Below are 24417 nucleotides of genomic sequence, written 5' to 3'. Positions count from 1 at the left end.
ATATGATGCGTCCTTGCACAAGTCTGAGAAAGAAATAAAATGCATGCATGTTTTAAAAAGAATAAGAGAACAGAAATTTAAAAAAGACCACACCCAGTACAAAATGATGACATTAGTAACCAAATCAAATGTAACCCTATCACTGCCTAACTGAAATAAGCTAATGCTTCTTCTGTCATGGGTAAACACTCAACAACACCACCCATAATGTTTGCCTATGCAGCAAAAACCTATACCAAATTCGCACACATTCTTGGACGCATGTTCAGCCTGTGATATTCTAACGGAATGGATCTTTGCCAGTCTATGTTTTGCCTTTTCAAAGAAGAGCCCTGTGCCTAAATGAATATTAAACTGATAACCCAACATTTTCACTCACATGGGACAAATAAAGAATTAAAAAAAAAAAGCTAGATGCACTTATTGATTATGCATATTTGTAGAATGTAATTGCCCTTTGCAGAAAGACTCTTATGTAATAAATATCAATGAACAGTTTAATTAAGTGAATGCTAAATTGTCAGTGACAAAATATACCTGTAAAATATCTTATAAAGTACAAGCGTTAAAGTTATCAGATGAAAATAAATTATATTTGAGAATAAAATAAAATTGGATAGAAATTAATGTAATTAATTTCTTTCATTAATGTAATTTTAAGTAAATTTTTGAGAAATATTATTTTATAAACAAAAGAGAATGTAAATAAAAAACTAATGTTTGAGTTTTCTTAGTATGCAATAATTAAAATAATCACTCTCAGAACTCCCTTAATCATTGCAACTGCCCTCTTGTCTCTCCTAGATGGTTCAATGCAGAGAGACTTTCCAGAAGTGACAAAATCTCTCTCCTAGGATGACTGAAGACATTGGCTCTTATAAATTGTACATTTTCTTGGAAATAAGTGTGATCTGGAAAATGGAACTTAAGTAGAATCTTTGAGTATTAATCTAAAAAGATTCTTAGCATCTCACAGTTTCAGGACAGAGCCCCAAAGTAGCGACTTGCAGACAAACCTGTCCCTACCAACATGATTTGCTTAGTTTGAAGACCTAAAAACAAAACATCATCATCAACAACAACAATGTAATTTTTTAAATTATTTCTCAATCTTGGAGAGAATTGGGAGATACCTGATAAAAATTCATGTTCCTGGCTCTCTCTCCCATGTGAAAATGGTGCATTGCAGCTGAATAGAGCCTACCTCATTGAGATGCACACTTTCTCTCGAAATCACAGGGGCCCACCCATCTGGCCAATCAGTCCTTCCTAAGACTCAGTGATCACCTGTCCTGTGCCAGGCATGCCTCAGGCTAGGGGACATTGCTGCAAATATAGGAAACATAAATCCCTGAACTCAAGAAGCTTACATTGTAGTGGGGGAGACAAACAATAAACAACATAAATAAAGAACCAATCTTGATGGTCTGCTAGATGGCATAAGAACTATAATGAAAAAGTAAACGAAGAAGTATGAGAGTTTGCCTGGCACATTTAGGAAACAGGAAAGGCCAGTGTGGCTGGAGTGGGATGAGCAAGTGAGGCTCGGTAAGTGACAGGAACAGAAAAGTTAGGGTAGGGGGCAGTCTGCATATGGCCCCAGGGCTCACAGTCAAGACTTTTTGTTTTTTCCACTGAAGGACATGGGAGCCATTAGCTAGTTCAAAGTAGGGAAGGGACCTGACGTGGCTTACATTTCAGAGACTTGGTCTGAATGTTGGGTTGATAACAGACCCTGGAGGGTCAGGAAAAGCAGCTAGGAGTCTATTGCAATAAAGTAAGGGAATGGGGTGGGGATTACACCATAGTGGTGTCCTTTCTGAAAGAAAAAAGTAGTTGGATTCTGGAGATACACTGAAGGTAGAGCTGGCAACATTTGCTAATAGATTCAATGTGAGGTGTGGAAATAAAAGAGAAGGATGACTCCATAATTTAGGACAAAAGTAAGTACAGTAAGTCCTCACCTAATGTCTTAATGTCATTGACAGGTTCTTGGAAACATTGATTTTACATAAAATAACATCACAAAACCAATTCTACCATAGGCTAATATATATAAACAAGAATTAACTTCCTATGACCTATTTCTGGGCAAAAAATTTACCAAATTTCTAAATAAAGACCCAAACCACTTCTAAAAATAAAGAAATAAATGTGAGATATGCATACATTTAGGAAAGATTAATAAAAACATGTAAAAGAATTATTTACCCAATTAATTTGTGGTGATTCAGGGGTGACAATGGTCCTAGTCATGGTGGGTTAAATCAAAGAATAAGTATTTGCAAATTGAAAATTGTCAGGAGTACCTCCTACTGAGAGGTGAAGCCAGCTGGACTTCCTGGGTCGAGTGGGGACTTGGAGAACTTTTCTTACAAGGGGATTGTAAAATGCTCCAATCAGTGCTCTGTAAAAACACATCAATCAGTGCTCTGTAGCTAGCAAGAGGATTGTAAAATGCACCAATCAGCATGCTGTAAAGTGTACCAATCAGCATTCTGTAAAATGCACCAATCAGCAGGATCCTAAAAATAGCCAATCGCAGGGAAGATTGAAAAAGGGGCATTCTGATAGGACAGAAACAGAACATGGGAGGGGACAAATAAGGGAATAAAAGCTGGCCACACCAGCCAGCAGTGGCAACCTGTTCGGGTCCCCTTCCACCTGTAGGAGCTTTGTTCTTTCCCTCTTCACTATAAATCTTGCTGCTGCTCACTCGTTGGGTCCATGCCATCTTTAAGAGCTGTAACACTCACCATGAAGGTCTGCGGCTGCATTCTTGAAGTTAGCAAGACTATGAACCCACCAGAAGGAACCAGCTCTGGACACACTAGCACCATGCAGTTCAAACATCATCAATCACCAACATGGCAGGCTCTATGGGTGCTTTCCTATCACATCATTTATTGTCAAACATTTATATGATTATGCAGATTTGGTGAATTTTTATTTTACAATAATTTGTATTCATTCATTTACTCCTTTTCCTATCCTGACAGCTCAGGGTGCAAGGTGGGAACCGACTGTGGACTAACACCATCCCATTGCAGGCCACACTCACACCCACACTTACTCAGGATAGAGCTATTTAAACCAAACAGTTCACCTAATGGACACAGCTTTGGCATATGGAAGGAAGCCCAAGCACTTGGAGAAAGTGCACGTGGACATGGGGAGAATGTGCAAACTCCACGCAGACGGTGGCCAGATATTTTTTCCTCATCAATATGTAACACAACAACATTGATGAAAATGACTATATTTGTGACCTCCTGTCGAAGGTATGGTAACAGTTAAAGGAAGAGGAAGACAGTACATAGCTGTGAAAGTTGATTTAATGTTAAATATTCCAGGAGGCAAGATACTGGACTCCTGAGTGGAGAGAGGCTTCCGATACTGAGAGTCCACTTCTCCTTCACTGTCCAGAGGGTGAAGGCATGTATGCAAGCCTTCAATTAATTTGAAAATTATAGAAGTTGAGTCCTGCCAGCAGCAACCACTCTGCCAGTAAAAAGCAGTCCTTATGCCAAGCCATATGGAGAGGTTTGGGGGTGATCAACTGTTATTTCTAGGGTCTAAGGGATTATTTCTTCTTTGAAAAGGCAAAGGGCACATCAGTGTAAGTGTTTGACATATTCACTGTTTTTTTTTTTTACTTGAACAATTAAGATAATAACTATAAAACAACTTTTTTGATGAGTCATACATAAATGATACCTTGAAAATTTGAATACCAGTAAAATAATCACTTATCCTTGCATAAACTGCTATAATGGAAATGACAGAGATTAAACAAATTTACCTGTCACAGTAATCCCAGTTCTACAGCTAACTAGTTGTGTGATCTTGGACAGGTTATTTAACTTCTCTGTTCCTTAGATTGTCTCCTTTTTAGTTCCTTAGTCTCTTCATTATAGGGTTGTTCATAAAATTAACTGGAATAAAACATACATATTAAATATGCACACAAATATACATACATATATATGAAACAGAACAATGCTTGACCAACAACACTGTAAAATCAATGTTATTAATTCTACTTAAATATATCATGTTAGATATTAAAGCAAATATTAATACATTAAAGTATCTGGCATTTTTCCCCATAGAAAATTGATGTGATTAATTCTACTCCACAACAACACTGCTTGATAAGGGGACTAGGGATTATTATCACTTTCTCTAGAAAACATTTATTTACATGCATTATTCTGGATTTATTTGCATTGTTTTAAGGAATTTATTAACCTTGAGTAATTTGATCAACCATTTCACATTGTATCTATGGGCGGCAAACAATGAAACTTTCATCCCTCCTGGAAAACAGACTTGACTGTGAACAGAAATTTTTGATGCTCTAACTCAGAAAAATAAGTAATATTATGCATTGGTGAGGGGTGGGGGGCGGTCAGCAGGGAAAGTACTTCTAGGCAAGGGAATAGCTTTTAGTGTTCCTCAAATCATACCATCTTGACGGTTTCTTATCCCAATTCTATGTACAGCCAGTCTATTTTCTTCCTTGACAGTAGCTCTTGGCTCCAGTCATGCAAATCTGCTTAAAATGATATATACCATTTGCTCATTTCTTTTTGCCTTTGTCAAGTCTCTGTCTGGATATCCCTTCTTCCCCACATTCAAGATCAAACTATTGCTCCTTTCCCTTAAATGTTGTTTAAAGCCTCTCTTCTGCTGAATAATGTCAGAAAGCCAAACAACGTGCATTAGAAGCCTGAGTGTCAAGCCTGACGGAATAAACACAATTTTCCAAGATATCGACTAGGAATAAATGGGACCTTTGTTTATACTATCAGAGCAGTTGCATTTAAATTCCTAGACCAGCAAGATCTTGTACCATAAAACAAATGACATTGCTGCTGTAAGAGTCGGAAAACTTACCAGCATGCTATTTTGGAATGTACATCAGAATTAAGAGTTAAGTGGAATTAAATTGAGATTCTCATCTCCCTATTCACTAACTGTGTGACATTGATCAAAATACTGAATGTTCCTGAGCTTCATTTTCCTAATTTATGGATTAGAATTATTGATGTCTTTTAATACTATTCTTTTTGAAAAATAAAATGAAGCTTACAAAAGAGGCATATACATTGTTAAGGACTTTATATGACATGTGTTTTTTCATTCACTTAACAAATAGTTGTGGAGGACCTACTAAGTGCTGTGTGCAGCACTCTGCTAATACATTCTTACTTACATTGAAAAGATACAGCACCTGACCTGGAAGCCAGCCATACGGTGTGATAGGCCAACAAGTAGACATCAAGGATAACGCAGTGCCCCTGTGAAGAGAGGGTGTGTAATGTGTGTGTGTGTCTATATATGTGTGTGTATATATACAAATTATATATATTTAACTATATATAATGTTAGTGAATACATAATAATGTTATTTACTATATATTAATTGTGTATATAATTTATATTATTAATAAATTAAATATATTAATATATATGAAATGTGTGTGTGCATATATATATATATATATATATATATATATAGTGAGCCTTTCAAAATTTGAGAGAGCATTTTTCGTTTGAAGAGAAGTAGGAGATGCGACCTGCAGCATTTAAACTGAACCTTGGGGATGAATGGAAAGGAAATTTAAGGCAGAGGGAGCCGCATAAACAAATGCATGGGGGCATAAAATGTATCTTTCCTGGACTATTGTTATTTGGCTTTGGCTGCATTAAAACACCAGTGTTGGCTTCTTTTCAGAGTGTTAATCTATATGATTTATCCCTATCAGGCCTTCATTCAGGTGGACAAGCAATAGGGAATGGTCAAATAAATGCAAATTGCCGTGTACATGTATGAAATTTTCTCAAGCAAATCCTTCTGGCTCTAGTCATTATTTTCACACTATTATTGTACTTATAATTTTTTAAATGATGTATTTTTATTTTGTTTTTTGTATTATATGATGTACCAAGAGCTATCAAAGGTTATATTGTTCTCTAGCAATAATGTTGGAAGGGAGACCTATGTTTGTAATCAGGCTTGCAGTCCAGGTTTTAGATATAAATACTAATGTTACTTCAGTAGCATTTTTTTTCTTTGCAAAAAAATTTTATAGGCATATTTTGACTTGGAATAAAGAACAAAATTTTAAAACTTGAAATAGGTATTTTCTTTTAGTAGTAATACCAGATTAAGCATTAGTAAACCATTTCAGGAGATAAGTAGAATTTCTTCCTGTGGGTAATTATCTGTGGCTTTAGGCTTATTTGTAGCTCTGTCAGCCTAACAAAAGGTGATTAAAAGGGGCAAACAGACTTAGTAAACCAAGCAATATTTATAGTTGCTAAAGTATATTGGTTCTTACTATGCCCAGGTAGTCTTGGAAGCAGATTACAAGAGGAAATTTTTACAGAGTTTTAGTTGTAATAACGGACTTGGTCTTGCAACAACCTTATGGGGTAGGTACTCTTTTTAACCGCATTGCACAGATGAGAAAACAGAATCCTAGGGACCTATGAAGTGGCAGAGTCAGATTTCAAACCCAGGCAGTATAGCTTGAGAACCCCATGCTTAATCCCTCTCATCAGCCTCTTGCCGATATAATGCTTTGACAGTTTTCATTTTCAAATCATCTGCTTTCTTACGTTCTCAATAAATGTATTTGAAAAATTATATTGAGTTGGTTGTTTTGTTTAATGTCTTCTAAGCAAATAAGAAGTAGTCTATTGGCCTGGGGTGGTGCTTCACACCAGTATAACCCCAGCACTTTGGGAGGCCAAGGCAGGAGTATTGCTTGAGCCCAAGAGTTTGAGACCAGCTTGGGCAACATAGTGAGATGCCATCCCTATCAAAAATTAAAAAATAAAAAATTAGCTGAGCATGGTGGCACATGACTGTAGTCCTAGCTACTCAGGAGGCTGAGATGGGAGGGTCACTTGAGCCTGGGAAGTTGAGGCTGCAGTGAGCTATGATTGTGTCACTCTACTCCACTCTGGGCAACAGAGCAAGATGCCGTCTCTTAAAAAAGTAGTGTATTATGTGTGCTATATTAATAATTTTATTACTAATAATTCTCTTAGAGTAAGTTAATAATTCTTGAGCATTTGGACTAAATGTAAATAGAATATTTTCCATCTTTGGATCTTTCTTCAATTCTAACATTGGAGTAGGCAGTTTGCTCTTTTGGAAGCAAAATTATGTCTTAAAGCATATTTTAAAGCTGAAACTTGGTTATCTTGTTAAGTCTTCCTTCAACAGCTTTAAAGGGCAGTGTTTTTAGGGAAGAGGAGGACAGGAAGTACCAAATTTTGGCAGTATGTACCACATGTCTTAAACTCTACTGAATCTTAAAAATTAGGTGAGAAGGAATTATTTTATAGTATCATTTTGCTCTTTCTTCTTCATCCAAGATCAAAATTTCTTAAAATAGATGTGTTCGAACTTGTTCGGTCTCATTGCAGATATCTCCTGGACTGGCATTTCTACCACCAGGCTTTCTGCATGCATTGCTTGAAAGCCCCTTGTTTTTGTTTTGTGCCATTATTTTATCCCCTTGGCCACACTCAATACTATTTTATACTTATTTCCTTTCTCACTTAAAACTTTCAAATGCCCAATTTTAAACATCTGTTGAATCAAGTGAAATGTACTTACTCTTCCACTCTCTTTTCTTTCTTAGATATCATATTTCCTCTTTACAAAAATCCTTGGAATACCTTGGTGACCAATATTTGAATATCCTTCTATTTATCTACTCTGCCTCAGGCTGAAGTTTCCTTAGCTCAAAATAATCCCCCACAGCCACTGGAGTCCTCAGTCAGAGGGAGAGAACTACCAATGCCTTGACCCTACCTTACATTTGCCTCTCAAAGAGGTATAGCCAATCCCTTGCCTCTTGAAGAGTTGTATTTATCCTCTTATCTCCCTAAATAGTTACAATTATTATTTTCTGAGTTCTTCAGTTTGATGAGATTGGGTTAGTTTTTATGTTCCCCCAATGAATTTTATCTCTGTTGTTTACAACTTATGTTAACTCCCAGAAATATTCCATCCCTGTCTTATGTACCATCTTTTCCCATCAATCTAAATTTGAGCAAATGAGATCCAGCCCTGAGACAATGTAGATCAGGAAGCTTTGTGGTTAGCTGATAAGTAAACTAGCTTTGCAGTTGCATTTGATGCTTTCCAGAGCACATCTCCTTTTTTCTTTCTTTCCTAATTTAAATAATAGGAAATAGGAATCCATGCATGCTGCCCTACTTGTCATGTTGCCAGCACAGTCAAGCTTTTACTATCCCATTCACCACCTTCTCCGCTGTACCTCTGAGGTTCAAGTAGCATAAAAAATAATTTTTGAATCACTTGGATAATAGAGTACTCTCCTCATGGGCACTGCATACAAGCAGGCATGTTTTCAAGGACATTTAAAGACAAAATTGTTGGCCAAATTATTCAAGAATAAAAATTGCAATTAGGGATTTTACTTTGGTGAGCTTCATGAGGATAGGAAAAAAAATGACAGTAACAATATAGCTAGTATTTTTCAGAGGCAAACCATGTTAGAACCAACATAGAGGAAGGCATTTTTCACACATTATATTATTTAATCTTCACATTGGTGATACTGGAAAGGCATTGATTTTCCATAATCCAGATGAGAAAATAGATGGTCAGAGAAATCAAGATATTTGCCCAGCAGATCCAATGTCATGTTTGTGGTTCCCTCAAGTCACATTCTCTCTCTCCTCTTTTTTTTTTTTTTTTTTTAAGTTGAGTTTTGCTCTTGTTGTCCAGGCTGGAGTGTAATGGCATGATCTCAGCTCACTGCAACCTCTGCCTCCCAGGTTCAAGCGATTCCCCTGCCTCAGTTTCCTGAGTAGCTGGGGTTACAGGCATGCACCACGAAGCCCGGCTACTTTTTGTATATTTAGTAGAGACGGGGTTTTACCATGTTGTTCAGGTTGGTCTCGAGCTCCTGATCTCAGGTGATCCACCCGCCTCGGCCTCCCAAAGTGCTGGGATTACAGGCGTGAGCCACCGTGCCTGGCCCACATTCTCATAATTACATCACATGTACTCACCTTGATATGAAGGCAGAGTAAAGAATGCCACATGTAGTATAGAGATATATACTTAAGGGTTAAATTGGTGTTCTAAGTATGATAGTGCGTAAAAGATAGAGACCACAGAATGAACAGGAGTCAGGAAAAGTTTCTGAGTAGTTAGAAAAATGTGTAATGGTCTCTGTTTCTTCACTTCAGCAGTCCAACATTACTCAGAATGGTTCTTGTTTATGAGTTCTCTGAAACTGAAACAACATCACTAACAACAACCTCTTGCACTTTTCTGTGTTGTTTCACATACTTAAAAGGAAACTTAACATTGTCCAGTGTGATGGAAGTTTGGGTTCTACTTTTGTTATGGCAAAAGCTGGTTAGGAAATGGAAGTCTATGTGTGTCCTGGCAATTTCACCAGTTAAATGATAGTGCACCTGATACTGTGATACAGAATGTTTGTTTATTTATTTATTTGGTTATTTAGCATATGATATTGAGGCAGGAGAATAGGGTCTGGAGGCAGGGAATTGAAGGCCAGCCAATTGGAGCTAATTTCCTAAAGCTGGATCAAAAAGGAAAACACTTGGGTCTGGAGGCAGAGACTCTAAGGCCAATTTGTGATCACTTCCTAAAGCTAAAGGGAAAGGAAAATCCCTATCTCTCTAAGCCCCAGTAACAAAGTATCAAAAGCTGCTCCCTGCACCACCCACTTTCGCACTGTATCTCGAATGTAAAAGGAAACTGCCTTGGATTGCCCGCGGGCCAAATGCAGGCCATTCCTTCATCTGCATAGGGCACCAAATCCACTCTGGCCTCTAAATAGCCATAGGCCAAATCCTTCATCCGCATAGTGGATAGCCAATCCGGACCTCAAAATGGGGCACTTAAACTCCAGAAAACTTTGTCACCGGGGTCTTGAGCCACTTGCCGGGGCCCGCTCCCTCCCTGTGGAGGGTTCTGTAGCTTCAGTAAATCCCTACTTTCACCATTTCGTTCCTTTGTTACTTTGCGCACTTTGTTCAATTCTTTGTTCCACACGCCAAGAACCTGGACATCTCACATCCTAGGCTTGCCTTCTGGTAACAATATGTCTAATATCTTATAGCAGACACTGTACAAAGACTGTATAAAGATGAACACACAAGACAAGTTCCGGGCTCTCTTCAATCTTAGGATCCAGCAGAGGCACCCCATGCAACTGCACTGACACCATCTAATATGTGCTGGATGGATGAGTCCAGAGCTTCGTGGCTGTTAACCAACCCTGCGGTATCCATGTTTGCTAAAATCTGAAAGACTTGCAGGCAGAAGACTGCCACAAAAAATGAGGGAGAGAGTGTCTCTGCTGTAGAGCGATATAGGGGATTCCCTTAGCACATTTCCTAACTGAGCAGTGTCCTTGTTCGTTCATTCAACCCTGCCGCGCACCACTCTCTAGTGAAGCAATTCAGAATCATCTCAGCATCTGCTCAGCTTTCTTTCTGGAGGCCCCACACTAACACCAGAATATCCCACAATGAGACCTTTTATCTTCCTTAACAGGGTCCTCAGGGTTTTGAACAAGTGGTAAAGGCAGTAACTGATAATGTAGGGTAAAGGTGTTTCTTTTTTCTTTGTCCCAGCTGTTTCTTTATTTAATTACCCTGATCACTACCCACAGACACTCTGACTTTTTCTATTTGTTGATGATGCTGTGTTTGACGATTCCCAAGACTTCATTAGGACTCTTTCTATTTATCGCTTTTTTCTGCTTTCACTTTTAATTTTCCAGAAATTTTGAGTTACTGTTACCATCATTTTGTTTTCCAATGGTAGTATAGATATCAAATAATAACAATAGTTCTGTGATTTCAATTGCACTTTGAGGGGCAAGAGACTGAGAAATTGCTCACTGTCTTGAACAGGAAGCTTCTGATTTTAAAATATTGCTGCAATAGAAAGGGTTTAAGAAAAGCATTGTTTAAAATTATCGTATGTCCTAGGCACCAAAATACATTTTAAAATAATAAAACATATGCTATACAATATTAATATATGTGCTTATATTTTATATGTATGCATATGATATCATATGATTTAATATCCATGCTCTATGTTAACATGATATTCATATATCCATACTTTTTATATTTACTACAACTTACTAACAATTTGAAAAAACTATTAACTTCCCAAGTGAATCCATCTTGAGGCATCTCACAAACAATACCATAATAGAAACCAGCCTTGATAATTTTAAAACTCAAATATCCTCATTATCTCATCATTCTCCATTATCCCCATATTTTTCCTGGCTCTAACCTAATAATGAAATCCTATTTTTTCCAATGTACTTGAATATGCAATTTTAAAATTATTATATTTTAAATAACTGGATCAAAATGATTCTAAAATTACCAAACTGATATGATGATGTTTTTGTGTTATGGAACAGCTCACCTGAGTCTAAAAGTGCAATGAAATACAATTACATTTGTATAACCAAATTATTTGATTGAGCACAGTTACTGCAGAGTTGAAATAATATGGAACAAACAATGATTTTTTTCTATATATTTAAATTTTTTCCTAATATATTTGTATGCAAGATGCAAGGCAGATTAGTCTGTTCCCATGCTGCTCATAAAGACATACCTGAGAATGGGTAATTTATAAAGGAAAGAGGTTTCTTTTTTTTCTTTTCTTTTTTTTTTTTTTTCTTCTGTGAGACGGAGTCTTGCTCTGTCACCAGGCTGGAGTGCAGTGGTGTGATCTCGGCTCACTGCAACCTTCGACTCCTGGGTTCAAGCGATTCTCCTGCTTCAGCCTCCCGAGTAGCTGGGATTACAGGCATGCATCACCACCCCTGGCTAATTTTTGTATTTTTAGTAGAGACAGATTTTCACCATGTTGGCCAGGATGGTCTCGAACTCCTGACCTTGTGGTCTGCCCGCCTCAGCCTCCCAAAGTGCTGAGATTACAGGCATGAGCCACCACACCCAGCCAGGAAAGAGGTTAATTGACTTACAGTTCAGCATGGCTGGGAGACCTCACAAAGTTTTTGATCATGGTGGAATAGGAAGTAAATATGTCCTTCATCACATGGTGGCAGGAAGGAGAAGAATGAGCAAAAGGGGCAAAAGCCCCTTATGAAACCATTACATTTCATGAGAACTCACTCATTATCATGAGAACAGCATGGAGGTAACCGCCTCCATGATTCAATTAACTCTCACCAGGTCCCTTCCAGGATGTGGGAATTATGGGAACTAAATTTAAGATGAGATTTTGGCCAGGACACAGCCAAACCATTTCAAAAGGTTACAAATGTATTTTGAAAAGAGAGAAAGATATTGACTGACTTGGGAAAAAATTTTTTGCTGATTTTCATTGTACAGGCATGTCCTTTAACAATATAAATTTTAAAACTTTTTTCTCCCAATTTTCTTAAAAGATTTATCTAGGACGATGTACCTCATTAGTATTCACAAACTCCTTTACTGTTAGAAGCTTGCTTATTATGTCTGTGTTCCAGAATACATACATTATCATAGAGTTAGCACATCAAAGTATTTTTCTAAATGGCATTTATTTGTTCAAATGGCAGCAATTTAATTGAATTTTTTAATGTTAAAAATCTACCAAGCAATATAAGTGCAACATAAGTGTTAAACACAGTTTAAGCATAGATGTTGTACTCTAAAATGTTTAACATTTGCTTGGTGTCACAAATCTAATTCCCTGAATAAAAAGAAAATAAGAAAGATATAATTAATTGCTAATTTTTTAAGTTCATAAGTGATGAAAATATACAAAAAAAATTATTCTCAATAAAGGCTGGGTTTGTTAGATATGGGTTCATAAAAAAAAAACAGGAAGAATATAATTGACTAAGAAGCATGCACAGGATTCAGATCACAGCAAAGGAAGGAAAGCTACCCATGTGATGTAGAAGGGATTAGAAAACTGGAATTTCTGAGCTGGCTGTATTTTAATTAGCTATGAGAAAATGATATCATCACTACCTTTCTGGGCTCTGATTTTCTCATCTGCAAAAAAAAATTTGATAATCACTAAATTCTCGATTCCCTAGGAAAGGTTCAAGTATGAGGAATAATGTGCATGAAGGCACAATGGTAAGAGAGACAGCTTTTATGATCAGGCCATGAGAGAAGTGACCCCATTAGAGAGGGCATATTCAATATTAACTGAAGATAAAGCTTGATTGGTAGCATGATATCAGATTATATAGGGTCTTAAAATCAGGCTGATGAGTATAGATTTGATGTGAAAGTAAGTGTGTAACCACTGGACCTTTGGAGACAGAAGAGCTGCAGAATAAATGCAGTACTTAAAGAAGAGTAATCAGATAGTGAAATGGATGGATTTCCCCCCATTGATGGATTGATTGGAAAAGGGAGACCCTGGGGTTACAGTAGCCACTCAAGAGGTATAACTAAACTGGAGGATGAAGTATATCCAGCACTTAATGATGGTCAAGAACCTTGTAATCTCTTCCTGGTTGTACTTCTGATGTTATAGAGGACAAACATCTGCTCCAATAACCACTTTCCTCATTTGTATCATGAGGGAGTGCTGGCCTCTCAATACAACTCTAAAATTTTATAATTATCTGGAGACAAATTATTCTTTATATTGCAAAACAAGATCATTTGGTTTTTACTGAAGGAGGACCCAAATAGTAATTTATTTTGTATTCAGTATTTAGAAATATGAATTTCATTGTGGATGGTGAAGCTTTTTCAGAGAAAGCATGTGTGGGTATGTGTGTGCATGAGTCCCATATCATTTTTCTTATTTATAGTAGTATCCTATCAGATACTCTAAATCAATTAGCAACTGCAACTTTGTCATGTGGATTTTCTTATTTCACTCTATTTTTGTTGAGATCATCCTTTCAGTATCACATTGGGAATGACTAAACTGCAGTAGATGAAATCCTTTCACAACACAGTTATGCTGGCTTCTTCCAAGACACATTCCTGTAGGTTTTATCAGCAGGAAAACAGCTCCCAGTATGAGTGACCTCCAGGATAAACAGGAAGCCAGCTGCGATTAAAAATATCTTTTAGTGGATTTGTACCCCCCAGAGGCGGTCATGAAACTTTAAATCTTTGACAAAATACAAGTCAAATAGAAAGAGGAAGGCAAACAGACTTCTATGGGAAACAAATTTTGGTGCAAAATTTGATCCAAATACATTAAGATTCCTCTTTCCTCCTCCCTTCTTAGTGTAAGACAAATGACTAATGCGAGAGAATGAAATAAGGAACATTAACTTGCTTTATAATTGTTGTGGATTTCAGTGGGATATAGGCTTATCTAAAAGTTAAACTAGACCTGGCTTTACGTGTACAAGAATGAATAAGTAACTAAAAGCTTTATCCATTTAGTTTAAGGATTTGATTCTCTTTCTCTTTTATCTTCATCCTCCAGCCTCCAATCTTCATTCCCCTTAAAGTGCATATCATCCAGGGAATAGTAACATATTTAAAAACATTTAGCTTAAAGTAAGTAATTAACCAAGTGATAATATAATTATCTTTTGGGCTTTGATCCAGGCACTGTCCCTAGTGCTTTGGAGAATATGATGCTCAGGTAGGTTAGAGTCTAGTGATGGGAATGAGAGTAAAACACACGTAATTACAATAAAAGAAAGAGGCATAAGTGCCAAAATCTGAGGACAGTTCAGTACTGTGCATGCCTGGCAAAAGAGAACAAAACTAGAAGAAAGCTGTCAAAAACCATTTTTATAAAATCTCCTTTAAAATAGATAAAATACTTCAAACGGAGGCAAAGCTCCAGCTCTCAAAAAGAAGGGACAAAAAGAATTTGTCCCCCCAAACTGATCCAGACTAATTGATTTGTACCCTATTTCCAACTCACATATTCAGTCAAAAAGTCTTGCCCCCTGAATCTGTCACAACTACCCCGTTTAGATTCTAATCTTTCACCTAAGCCATATTTCCAGTTATCTATGGATAGTTCCATTTGGATGTCTAGTATTAACTCTCACTAGACAAGTAGAACTCTGTATGGGACATGATGGCCCTTAAGTTATTTACTTTCTCAATCAGCTGATCTCTGTCATTACAGCTACCAGATCCAGGGCTACAAAAACTGGAACCATATTTAATTTAATTTAATTTAATTTAATTTAATTTAATTTAATTTAATTCTTTCTTTCCTTGGTGAGGCAGTGGTATCAATGTGTCTCTGATTTTCTACTTGATAGCTCTAGGACTTCGGCCATCTCATTTAATATCTCTATACTTTGTTTTTTTTATATCTAATGTGAGATACGTTTTTCATGTCCTTTTTTCATAATTCTTTTCTCTTCATTTTTTTTTTATTGTGACCTCTCATTCAAGGATTTCCCCCCTTTTCTTTCTCCTTTTGTGAAACCTCACTTCAGAATTACTGTGAAAGCCTTCATGGTTTTCTCCCTGCTTTCAGTGGCCCTTTCCTCCACTGTGACTCTCACCATTGCCAGACTAATCCTACTAAAATAGGGCTGCCTGCTTGTGACTTTCCTCCTGACAAAAATCTCCTGAGTTCTTGGTTTCCTATTGCATCAAACCCAAAACCTGGTTGTCAGGGATTTCAAGAGTCTGATCTCACTTGGCAACAAGAACATACCACCTCTTTATATGAGTCATACTAATGCCTCTTTCTGTAGCATTGTTTCTCTTCTTAAGGGCCTATCCCAGTCTGTCACCCTATACTCTCAGTCTTGCCACAACTCCACACCTCTCAACTCCTGGAACATCCATCTTTGTGCAGGCCTATGTTCCTCACTGAGGTCAGGATGCTTCAGTAGTGACTTGGCTTCTGAACATAATTGCCAGTGTTCTCTCTGGGGCACCTGTCCATGGAGTCTTCTTTGGAGTTCCCCTCACATGTGCTCTTGGCTGTTATTTTGTGCTAATCCCATTGCAATGGGACTGGCTTCATGAGCTGACAATTGCTGCAGCTGCCCAGGGTCCCAAGCCCAGAAGGGCATTGCACTTGTTTTAATGTTTTATTCTTGCTGCCTTGAAATTCTTAATTATTTTTGAACAAGTAGCCTCACATTTTCACTTTGCATTGGGATCTACAAATTATGCAGCTATTCCTGCATTACAACCTTAATGCTTATTCAAATTGTATTTAGTTAAGAGTTTTCCAGGAGCCATCGTTATAGTTGGATTCCAAGTACCCTTCAAGCCTCCAGTTTCAATGCCAACAACTAAACTAAAAAGATTTTAAATATCATTCTCAATTATTACACAAGAACCATTTTCTACAGAATAATTTTATATTATCTTGCTTGAAGCTTCCGTCAGTATTATTGAGTATGACTATGAAATGTTTGGCAAGGCTTACATTGAAAACCACAATTACAGATTAGTCTTAGAGAACCTGATACTGCAGATCTAGTTTGGTTGACACTGGGGATGTTGTCTGCTATCTAAACCCCAAGAAGATAAATTGCCTTCAGCAATCAGTGCTTAGGGGAGATTTGTGTCAAATTAATATGTTATTATTGATGACAAAAGTGATATAATTGATCATGTTTTCATTGTAGCTTGGGTTGTTTAGACGTTCAGAGTCAAATTGTAAATCAAACTCTGTCTCCTCACTCTATCCTGGTTCTGATGCTCTAATTTTTATTTGTCTCATATAAATAAATATATATATATATATATCTCCATATTTTAGTTTTAGTATATGTATTCATTTTAGCAATCTCAAATCTTACATGCCTGTCATATATAAGTGCTCAATAAATATTTGATGAATGAGTTAGGCAAAGTACAAGCAGTATTCCATGATAAAATGCATTCCTCAAAATATGTGTCAAATACCAAAAAACAAATGATAGATTATCTTCTCTGAAAACTGTAAAATGGTATTTGTTAATTATATTTTGACTTTTAGGCATAATCTTTGACCTCATATTATTGGCATTTATAAAAGCTTTGTTCGTTTTCATTTAAATTGACATAACCAGTTTAAGGCATCAGATTGAGACTGAGAAACTACCACTCCTACTTATTGCAATCCTTTTGCTTTGCAAAAATTATAGTAAATTCATGATACCTAGACTTTAATCCTTTATAATTTTTTCTGTACTTTCATTTAAAAGATACAAATAAAAGAAACAACAATCACATGATTCTGTGCTATGCCACCCTCCAAAAACTCAACTATTGAAGGGTAAGCAGGTCTTAGATGATTAACTACTATGCAAATGATGAATTTGTACTATGAAAGGCTATTTAAGAGTGACTATACATAATCTTTGGAAGTGAGGTTACCTGAAAGTTGAGGAGCTCTGTACAAATAATAAAGTTAAGGAAGAACATCACATCCTTTTCCCTCACCAAGCCGTCTTTGCCTTCCCTCTGAAAACTGTTCTTGCCGTTTTCTCAACCCCACAGTTCATTTAGATCTTAATTATTATTCATTCATTTTATCTTGGCTTGGTTGTGTTTCTCCAACCCAGACAAGTTCAGATATATATATATGCCCTACCACTTGGTACAGTGTTAGGTGTATGACTGACGGACTTATTAATTTACTTTTTTTTCCATAAGGAGAACAAATGTGGACATGCGGTTTATTAAAGAGATGGCCAAAAGGGATTCAGATCAGTATATGTAATGCTATCTGTGTGCCCTTACTGGGAGTTGCTAATAACCTGGTCTGAATATAGTGCTTGTGCTTTTTGAATGTAGTGAGGCATTCATATCTTTGTAGTACTGCTACTTGAATGCAACGGGGAGCTGGTCTAGTTCCTACATTTTCTAATACCTGCTTAAAATTCTTACTCTGATAATCAAGAAGCTGGAATATGAGATACATCAAAAATTCTTTATTCATTTTCTGAATATAGAAAAATTATCACACAATTTTAATACAAGGGAGTATATCAAAGGCAACTGATCATACTGGAATGTTGTATTCAGAATAGCTCTGAAAATATTAGAAATGCTTATATTTGTAGCATTTTATACAAAGGGTCTGTTTCATAAATATGTTGCTACTCATAGATAGCAAATGGAATCTAGTAATGTTCCCGAATAATTAACCAACAAGTTTCATTTATAGCAGGAAGCAAATGAAGAAGATATTAACATTCAGGGTACACCAAACAGAAAGTATAGGGATCTTTAATTCACAGGTGAATGAAGACGGAAGCAACATGTTGAACACAGCATTTTTCCTTTTAAAGTGATTTCTTTATCATATATTATTAAGTTGATACATAGTAAAGAGATTTTGCTCAAATCTCTGAGTCCCATCAGCCTCTACTGCATCTTTTAGTAAAATACACACACACACACACACACACACACACCACATGCACGTGGAAACATATATACGTGTTGTGTAAAGAGTTGGTATAGAAAATGTCATCTAAGATAAAATATCCTCCCCATTCATTATGATAGCTTCATTACATCTGTTTTATTGGTGGAAAGATTTTCTGTTTGGGAAAAAAAAAGCTTAATACTTTTCTGATTAAGCTTACATAAAAAACACTGCCACATTTATATTTAATGCAGCTAAAAGAGGATTTCATGCCTGTTCTCCCAGTGAAAGGTTCTATTCTGCCAGATTTGTACCAGAGATAATAATAGGCTTGATTTGTATTGTATTTTAAAAATTCATCAAAGCATTTTAACATCTCTTCTCTCATTTGAGCTTTTCTACTGCCCTGTAAGACTGGTTAAGTGTGTGTCCTAATCCATCTTTAACAAAGGGGGAAATTGAGGCACAGAGAGGTTATGTGACATGTCAGAAAACATGCTCTAAGTAAGTAACAGTCCTAGAGGTCATGTACTATGACTGTCTTTCTCTGCTTCTGGAATATAAAGACCACTCTTGAGCATACATTCAGTTATATATTCATACAGAGAGGTGCAAAACAAAAATCATCCAAATTTTAAAGTATGTATGCTGGAACTTCATACCTAGAGATTCCAATTTAGATCAGATGTTATTCCTTGACATATCTATTTTTAATGTGATATGTGTGTGACTTTGAATCTGGTCAACAAGCACAATAACTGTTGGACTTTTATTTATTCAATCATCCAATATTCTCTGTGAATGTTGCCTTCTGTAATTTGCTTGTCTTCCTAACAGGTTGTTACACTTTATCAAATTTGTTAGTCATTCATTATGGTATATTTTTGTTCAAGTAGTCAAATGCATTACTCTTTTTCTTATGTCTCACATAGAAATATATTCCTTCAGTTCAAATTTAAAAAACAATATACAGTTGAACAACAAAAAGAACCAACCCCCTTCAAAGACAACTACTACATTCTTCACAACAAAATAAAATCTATATGTAGAAGACAACATATAAATGAATATAAGTCATAGGACCTGTTGATCATAACACATAAATAATAAATACAAATAAAAGGAACATGATGTTTCAATTCTACAATTTGTAAAAGTAGAACAATTTGATAAGCAGCATTGTTGAAAATGAGGAGAATTGGTCACATTTATATAATGTTGGAAAAAGTATTGTTGATACAATGTCTTTGGCATTGAGATTGGCAATATTTCTCAAAAGTAAAATGTATGTTCTTTTTGGTCTGGAAATACTAGACCAAAAAGATTCTCAGGTATAGATAAGTTTCCTCAGGTATAGATAAATCTGTGTGATATGGATGTTTAAGAATAAATATCACAGCATTGTCTATAATAAGAATAAAAGGAGGCCATCTAAATGCCTGTTCATAGATAAGTAGCTAAATAAATTATGGTACATGTATAAAAAGAATTATGATGTCTCTATAAAAAAGAATAAGCAATATTTATATATACTTATATAGAATAGTTTCCAAGGTATATTAGGGCTACTACATTTTAATTAAAGGTATATATTATGTTTCCCATTGAGTTTAGAATGATGTATAAAGGAAGAAGGAATATGTATATGCTTGTATGTATACAGACAGTAGTGTAAAGTTAAAGAAGCTATTAACTGATGCATTTGAAAAGAAAAATTAGAAGTTTGAGGTGAGAAGAAAACTAAATTAGTACTAGATATATCTGTACCATTTAAATATTTTGCTAATATTTGTATTTGTTAATTTTCAAAAAGGACTAGACGATTGAAAATCAAAAACTTTAGTACTGAAAATAATAATCAGAAAGTAGCATAAACTTTAAATTGTAAAATGGATCTTTTCCAGTTTAGCTTGCATTTTTATTATTGTTTTAATCATATACAACTGACACAACAGATCTAATTATGTTTTCCTAAAGATCAAACATATTTCTAAGATGATTTTATAATTTCTTTTCCAAAGAAATGTAATTATGAGTTTGAGAAACATGTTATCATTTTCAGTCCATACTTCTCTAGTCAAGTCCTGTCAATTATGGGGTTTTGATTGCGACATAGGATTTCAAAATCAGAGTATGTCAGAACTATGAGGGATCCCAGATATTTTATTACTCAATCTTGGTTCAAGAATGAAACATGGATCCAATAGAATATTTTTTCTCCCATATTAGTACATTTCACTCACATTGTGAAAGTTAGGATTGAGTTAAAATAAAAATTAATGCTAAGTAATATGATACAGTGTGAGTCAGGTAACATGAGTTTTTTGACCCAACTCTATATCATGTTGCTGTTGGTCTTTGGACAAGTCTCTTGTCACCTCTGTGATCCAGTTCTTGCAACTTAGAAATGATTGCTTGAAACCGATGCAAAAGCCGTTTGCATTTATTCCATATTTACTGCAAATGATTGGTGAAATTCACTTATTAACTCAGGAATTTATTAGCTTTATCACTCTCTGGACTTGCAACCACCCTAGTTTTCCAAAGTTCCTGGATCTACATAAATGCTCCCATCTTTCAAGCTAGCGTAAATCAAATTAACATTTATTTAAACAGTTACTCTGAGTAGGGCATTTTGTGAGTTCTTATAAACACTTTGCTAGGTAAAGAAGTCCCATTTTCTCAAATTCTTCAAACACAGTTAAAACCCACCTAAAATTTTATTGCTTTGATTACTTATAGCACAAATTGTCCAAGTCACAATATGCTCTTTTGTTCTTTCATTGCTTATTCCACCAACAGAATTCTACCAATTAATGCTTCTATCTAATTAGCCATTGTCATTTTAACAGTAGTTTCAGAATAAAAGTGAATGAAAACAGATATTTTAGACTTAAAAGAACTTTCCAAATTGTAATTCAGAACAAATATTGAATTTTCAGTCACTGAGAAGTTGTAGTTGAAAGAAGATGAAAGAGTCAGCAGAATGTAGAAACTGATCCATCCCTCAGCAATCCAGATCCTTCTGTTTATGCACCTTCATGAGACAAATTAACACCCAAACAAATAACTGGATCTGGAATTATCAATGCTAATAACTTTTTCCATTCACAAGGAAAACCAGGTCTAACTCTAATTCATTTTCATATTTTTGAGTAGAAAAATTTGTTCCCCCAGATTCCTTGGCAGACGTATGGCAAATCCCCTATACAAACCAACTTTCATTTGCAAAGTGAAGCCAACTTCCTTAGATTATACAATTTTTTTCTTCAATGTTTCTAGAAAAGAAAATTGGTTCCAATAAATAGGGAGTGAGAAAATATCTGAAATATGTAATTTAAAGAATATCTAGCCTGGGTTCAAATAAATTTAATGATTAGAGTATAAACATTTAGATTCATTTTCTTAAAGTGAGGTCATTACAAATTAAAAAAAAATCATCTTTATATAATCCCTAAGAGTCTATGAGTAAAAATTGCTGTTTAATATGTTTTTCTAAGATCTCATAAATGAAATCTCCTATGATTAAATATCAATATTCTTAATAGTTTAAAACATTCAAATTTCATAATGATTACATTTAAACCTCATATTAATTAGCTATATTGAGAGCCCATAACTAATTTTTTTTTTTTTTTTTTTCCTGCAGGCAGAATTCACAGCCATGCGGGAGCAGTACATGCGAGGTGGGGAAGGCTTCATCATCTGCTACTCCGTCACTGACCGTCAATCATTTCAGGAGGCTGCCAAGTTTAAAGAGCTCATTTTTCAGGTCCGCCACACCTATGAAATTCCCCTGGTGCTGGTGGGTAACAAAATTGATCTGGAACAGTTCCGCCAGGTGAGTGCCAATTTTATCTGGTAGCTTCTGTCTTTTGCTCTGAGGATGCATAGTACAAAATATGGCTGCTTTCCCAGGTTCACACTGAAAATTATGAGAAAGAAATTATGCACATGATTTTTCTAATAAGTCATGGTGGTCCCATGGTAAATTGTGTTGGCCTCCATAATATATTTTACCACATATGCTATTTTGCAGAGTGCCCTTACTAGTGCCCTATCCCCTAGGATCTGGGATTATATACTGAATACAGTGGAAATGATTCTTGTTGACTTCTGAAGTGTAGCCTTAAGATTTCTGCAGTTTCTGCCATTGCCGCTTGAACTGCTTACCCTTGAGTTCAAGTAAAGAAGCCCAAGCTAACCATGAGAAGATAGTCATGTGGACAAAATGAGATTCAGGCTCACAGCTGTCCCTGCCAAGATACTACACATGTGGGCAAAGCCACTTTGCATGTTTCAGCACCAGCCACCATGTAACTGTAACCTCATAAGATAGCCAGCCAATCCACATAGAACACGAAAATCTCCCAGGTAAGCCTTGTCTGGATTTCTGACCTAGAGAATCAGTGGCAAATAAAATGAAATTGTTTATGCTACCATGTTTTGGGGGTAATTTTTCATGCAGCAATAGATGATCAAAACAGAATCTTTCCCTCCTTCCAGAATTAGAACAAGCCACTACTTCTCAGGTTGCATCAGAAATTACTCTTATATACCATCCATTTCCTTCAGGCTGCATCTGCTGTATCAATGTGATCAATAGGCAGTCTCAAAACTTCTCCGAACAAACAAAATTGATAAGGAAGAAACTGTGGCTAGCTTAGACTGGGATCCATTACCGTAACTTACATAGTTCATTCATTATATTTTCTTCTCTTCTGGTCAGACAGTACTTCTTGGGCAATAACAGATGGCTGAATTATGATAGCTTCCTCCCTGAGATCTCAAGATAGTAATGATAAATCAGTTGCCCTGGTTCAAGAATCAGGCAAATCATATCACAATTCCGTTCCCATGACTCACATTGTACAAAGTAACATTACTGAGAAGTGTCATGCAAATCAAATTTTTGTAAATCTAATTTTCTAAATTGAGTTGCTTTGTTATAAATTGAGATGCTTCATCTTTCTTTTCGTTGACCTTAAATTTGAACTGGCTTTTAATAGTTCATGTTATTCCAGCTAATGATTTATTGTTAGCCTATTTAAATTAGTCAACTAGTAAAACCTTTTACTAACGTAGGAATCTTCACTAAAACAAATAGTTGTCTCCTATCTTAAGGGTATTATAAATATGGATTTTCATGCTTAATATGTTTTAAGTTTTCTTAAATTGAAAAGATCTCATACAGAGTCCATGTTTACAAGTTGATGTTTAACCGGGAACGTATTTCTATGATTTAGTGCAATGCATTTTTGTGGTGATATTTTTGTATATTTTACTTGAGAATCTAAGCATCTTAAAATGGCAGCTAATTATTGTTTTAGGAACTGTAATATTTGTTCATCTCTTCTGCAACTGTCCTGCTGTCTTACTTTGCTGTTTCTCTTTCTCCAAAGACATGTTCAGCATGATATGGTTGCATTTCTATGGGTTAAGAATTCAAGTTTATCTCATCAGTTAAATATAATCTATTTTAGATACTTGGCAGAAAGGAAGAAAGTTGGAGGCTTAGTGGCTGAACCTTTCCTATACTCCTCTGAAGAGTGCTAGTGCTTTACTTTTCTTAGGGCCTCTAGGAACTAGTGTGACAAAGCACCCTGAATGTGCCACCAAGTGATCATATGCCCATTTTTGTTGCACTTCTAAGAATTCCTGGAGAACAAAAACCTCTGACAGGGTTTCAGTTAGGAAAGCTATAAGTGACTCTGAAAAACTAGTGAATTTGAAAACATTCAGGAAACATTTTTTCAGGCCAAAAATCAACTAAACTTTCTCTACAATGATTGCTCTTCATGACTCCAAAGCTGGCTGACATTTACTTTTCCTTCACTCTCCAGGCCCTGTCTTACCAGGCTCAAAGGTAATACTTAGGATCTCACAAAGGCATGTTTATCAGAACCCCTATCCCAGCCTGGATAATTAGCTGCTCCTTTCAGATTAGCAGTGAAGTGAATTGCAAGCATTACAAATGTCACTGAAATTAAAACCCAGGCAAAGATACTAAGTTGAGTAACTTTGCAGATTTGATAGTCTTTTCCTTGTAGATAAAAGCAAGTACTCTAAACAAGATAGTC

At 35.9% G+C, this 24417-nt stretch overlaps 1 protein-coding gene across 2 annotated transcripts in view; it reads left to right on the top strand.

Moving 5' to 3' along the window:
- RIT2 (Ras like without CAAX 2) overlaps positions 1 to 24417 on the top strand; it is a 374546-nt gene that overhangs the window by 171243 nt on the left and 178886 nt on the right. For both annotated transcript variants that reach the window (XM_016933600.4, XM_016933601.4), the window contains exon 5: positions 21987 to 22178. In XM_016933600.4, the coding sequence (XP_016789089.1) occupies positions 21987 to 22178 (192 nt within the window). The remainder of the gene's footprint in view (positions 1 to 21986; positions 22179 to 24417) is intronic.

Source organism: Pan troglodytes, chromosome 17 (genome assembly GCF_028858775.2).
Source record: "Pan troglodytes isolate AG18354 chromosome 17, NHGRI_mPanTro3-v2.0_pri, whole genome shotgun sequence".
Classification (NCBI taxonomy): Eukaryota; Metazoa; Chordata; class Mammalia; order Primates; family Hominidae; genus Pan; species Pan troglodytes.
Note: the sequence above shows the minus strand (reverse complement) of the source record. Positions and strands in the feature narration are given on the sequence as shown.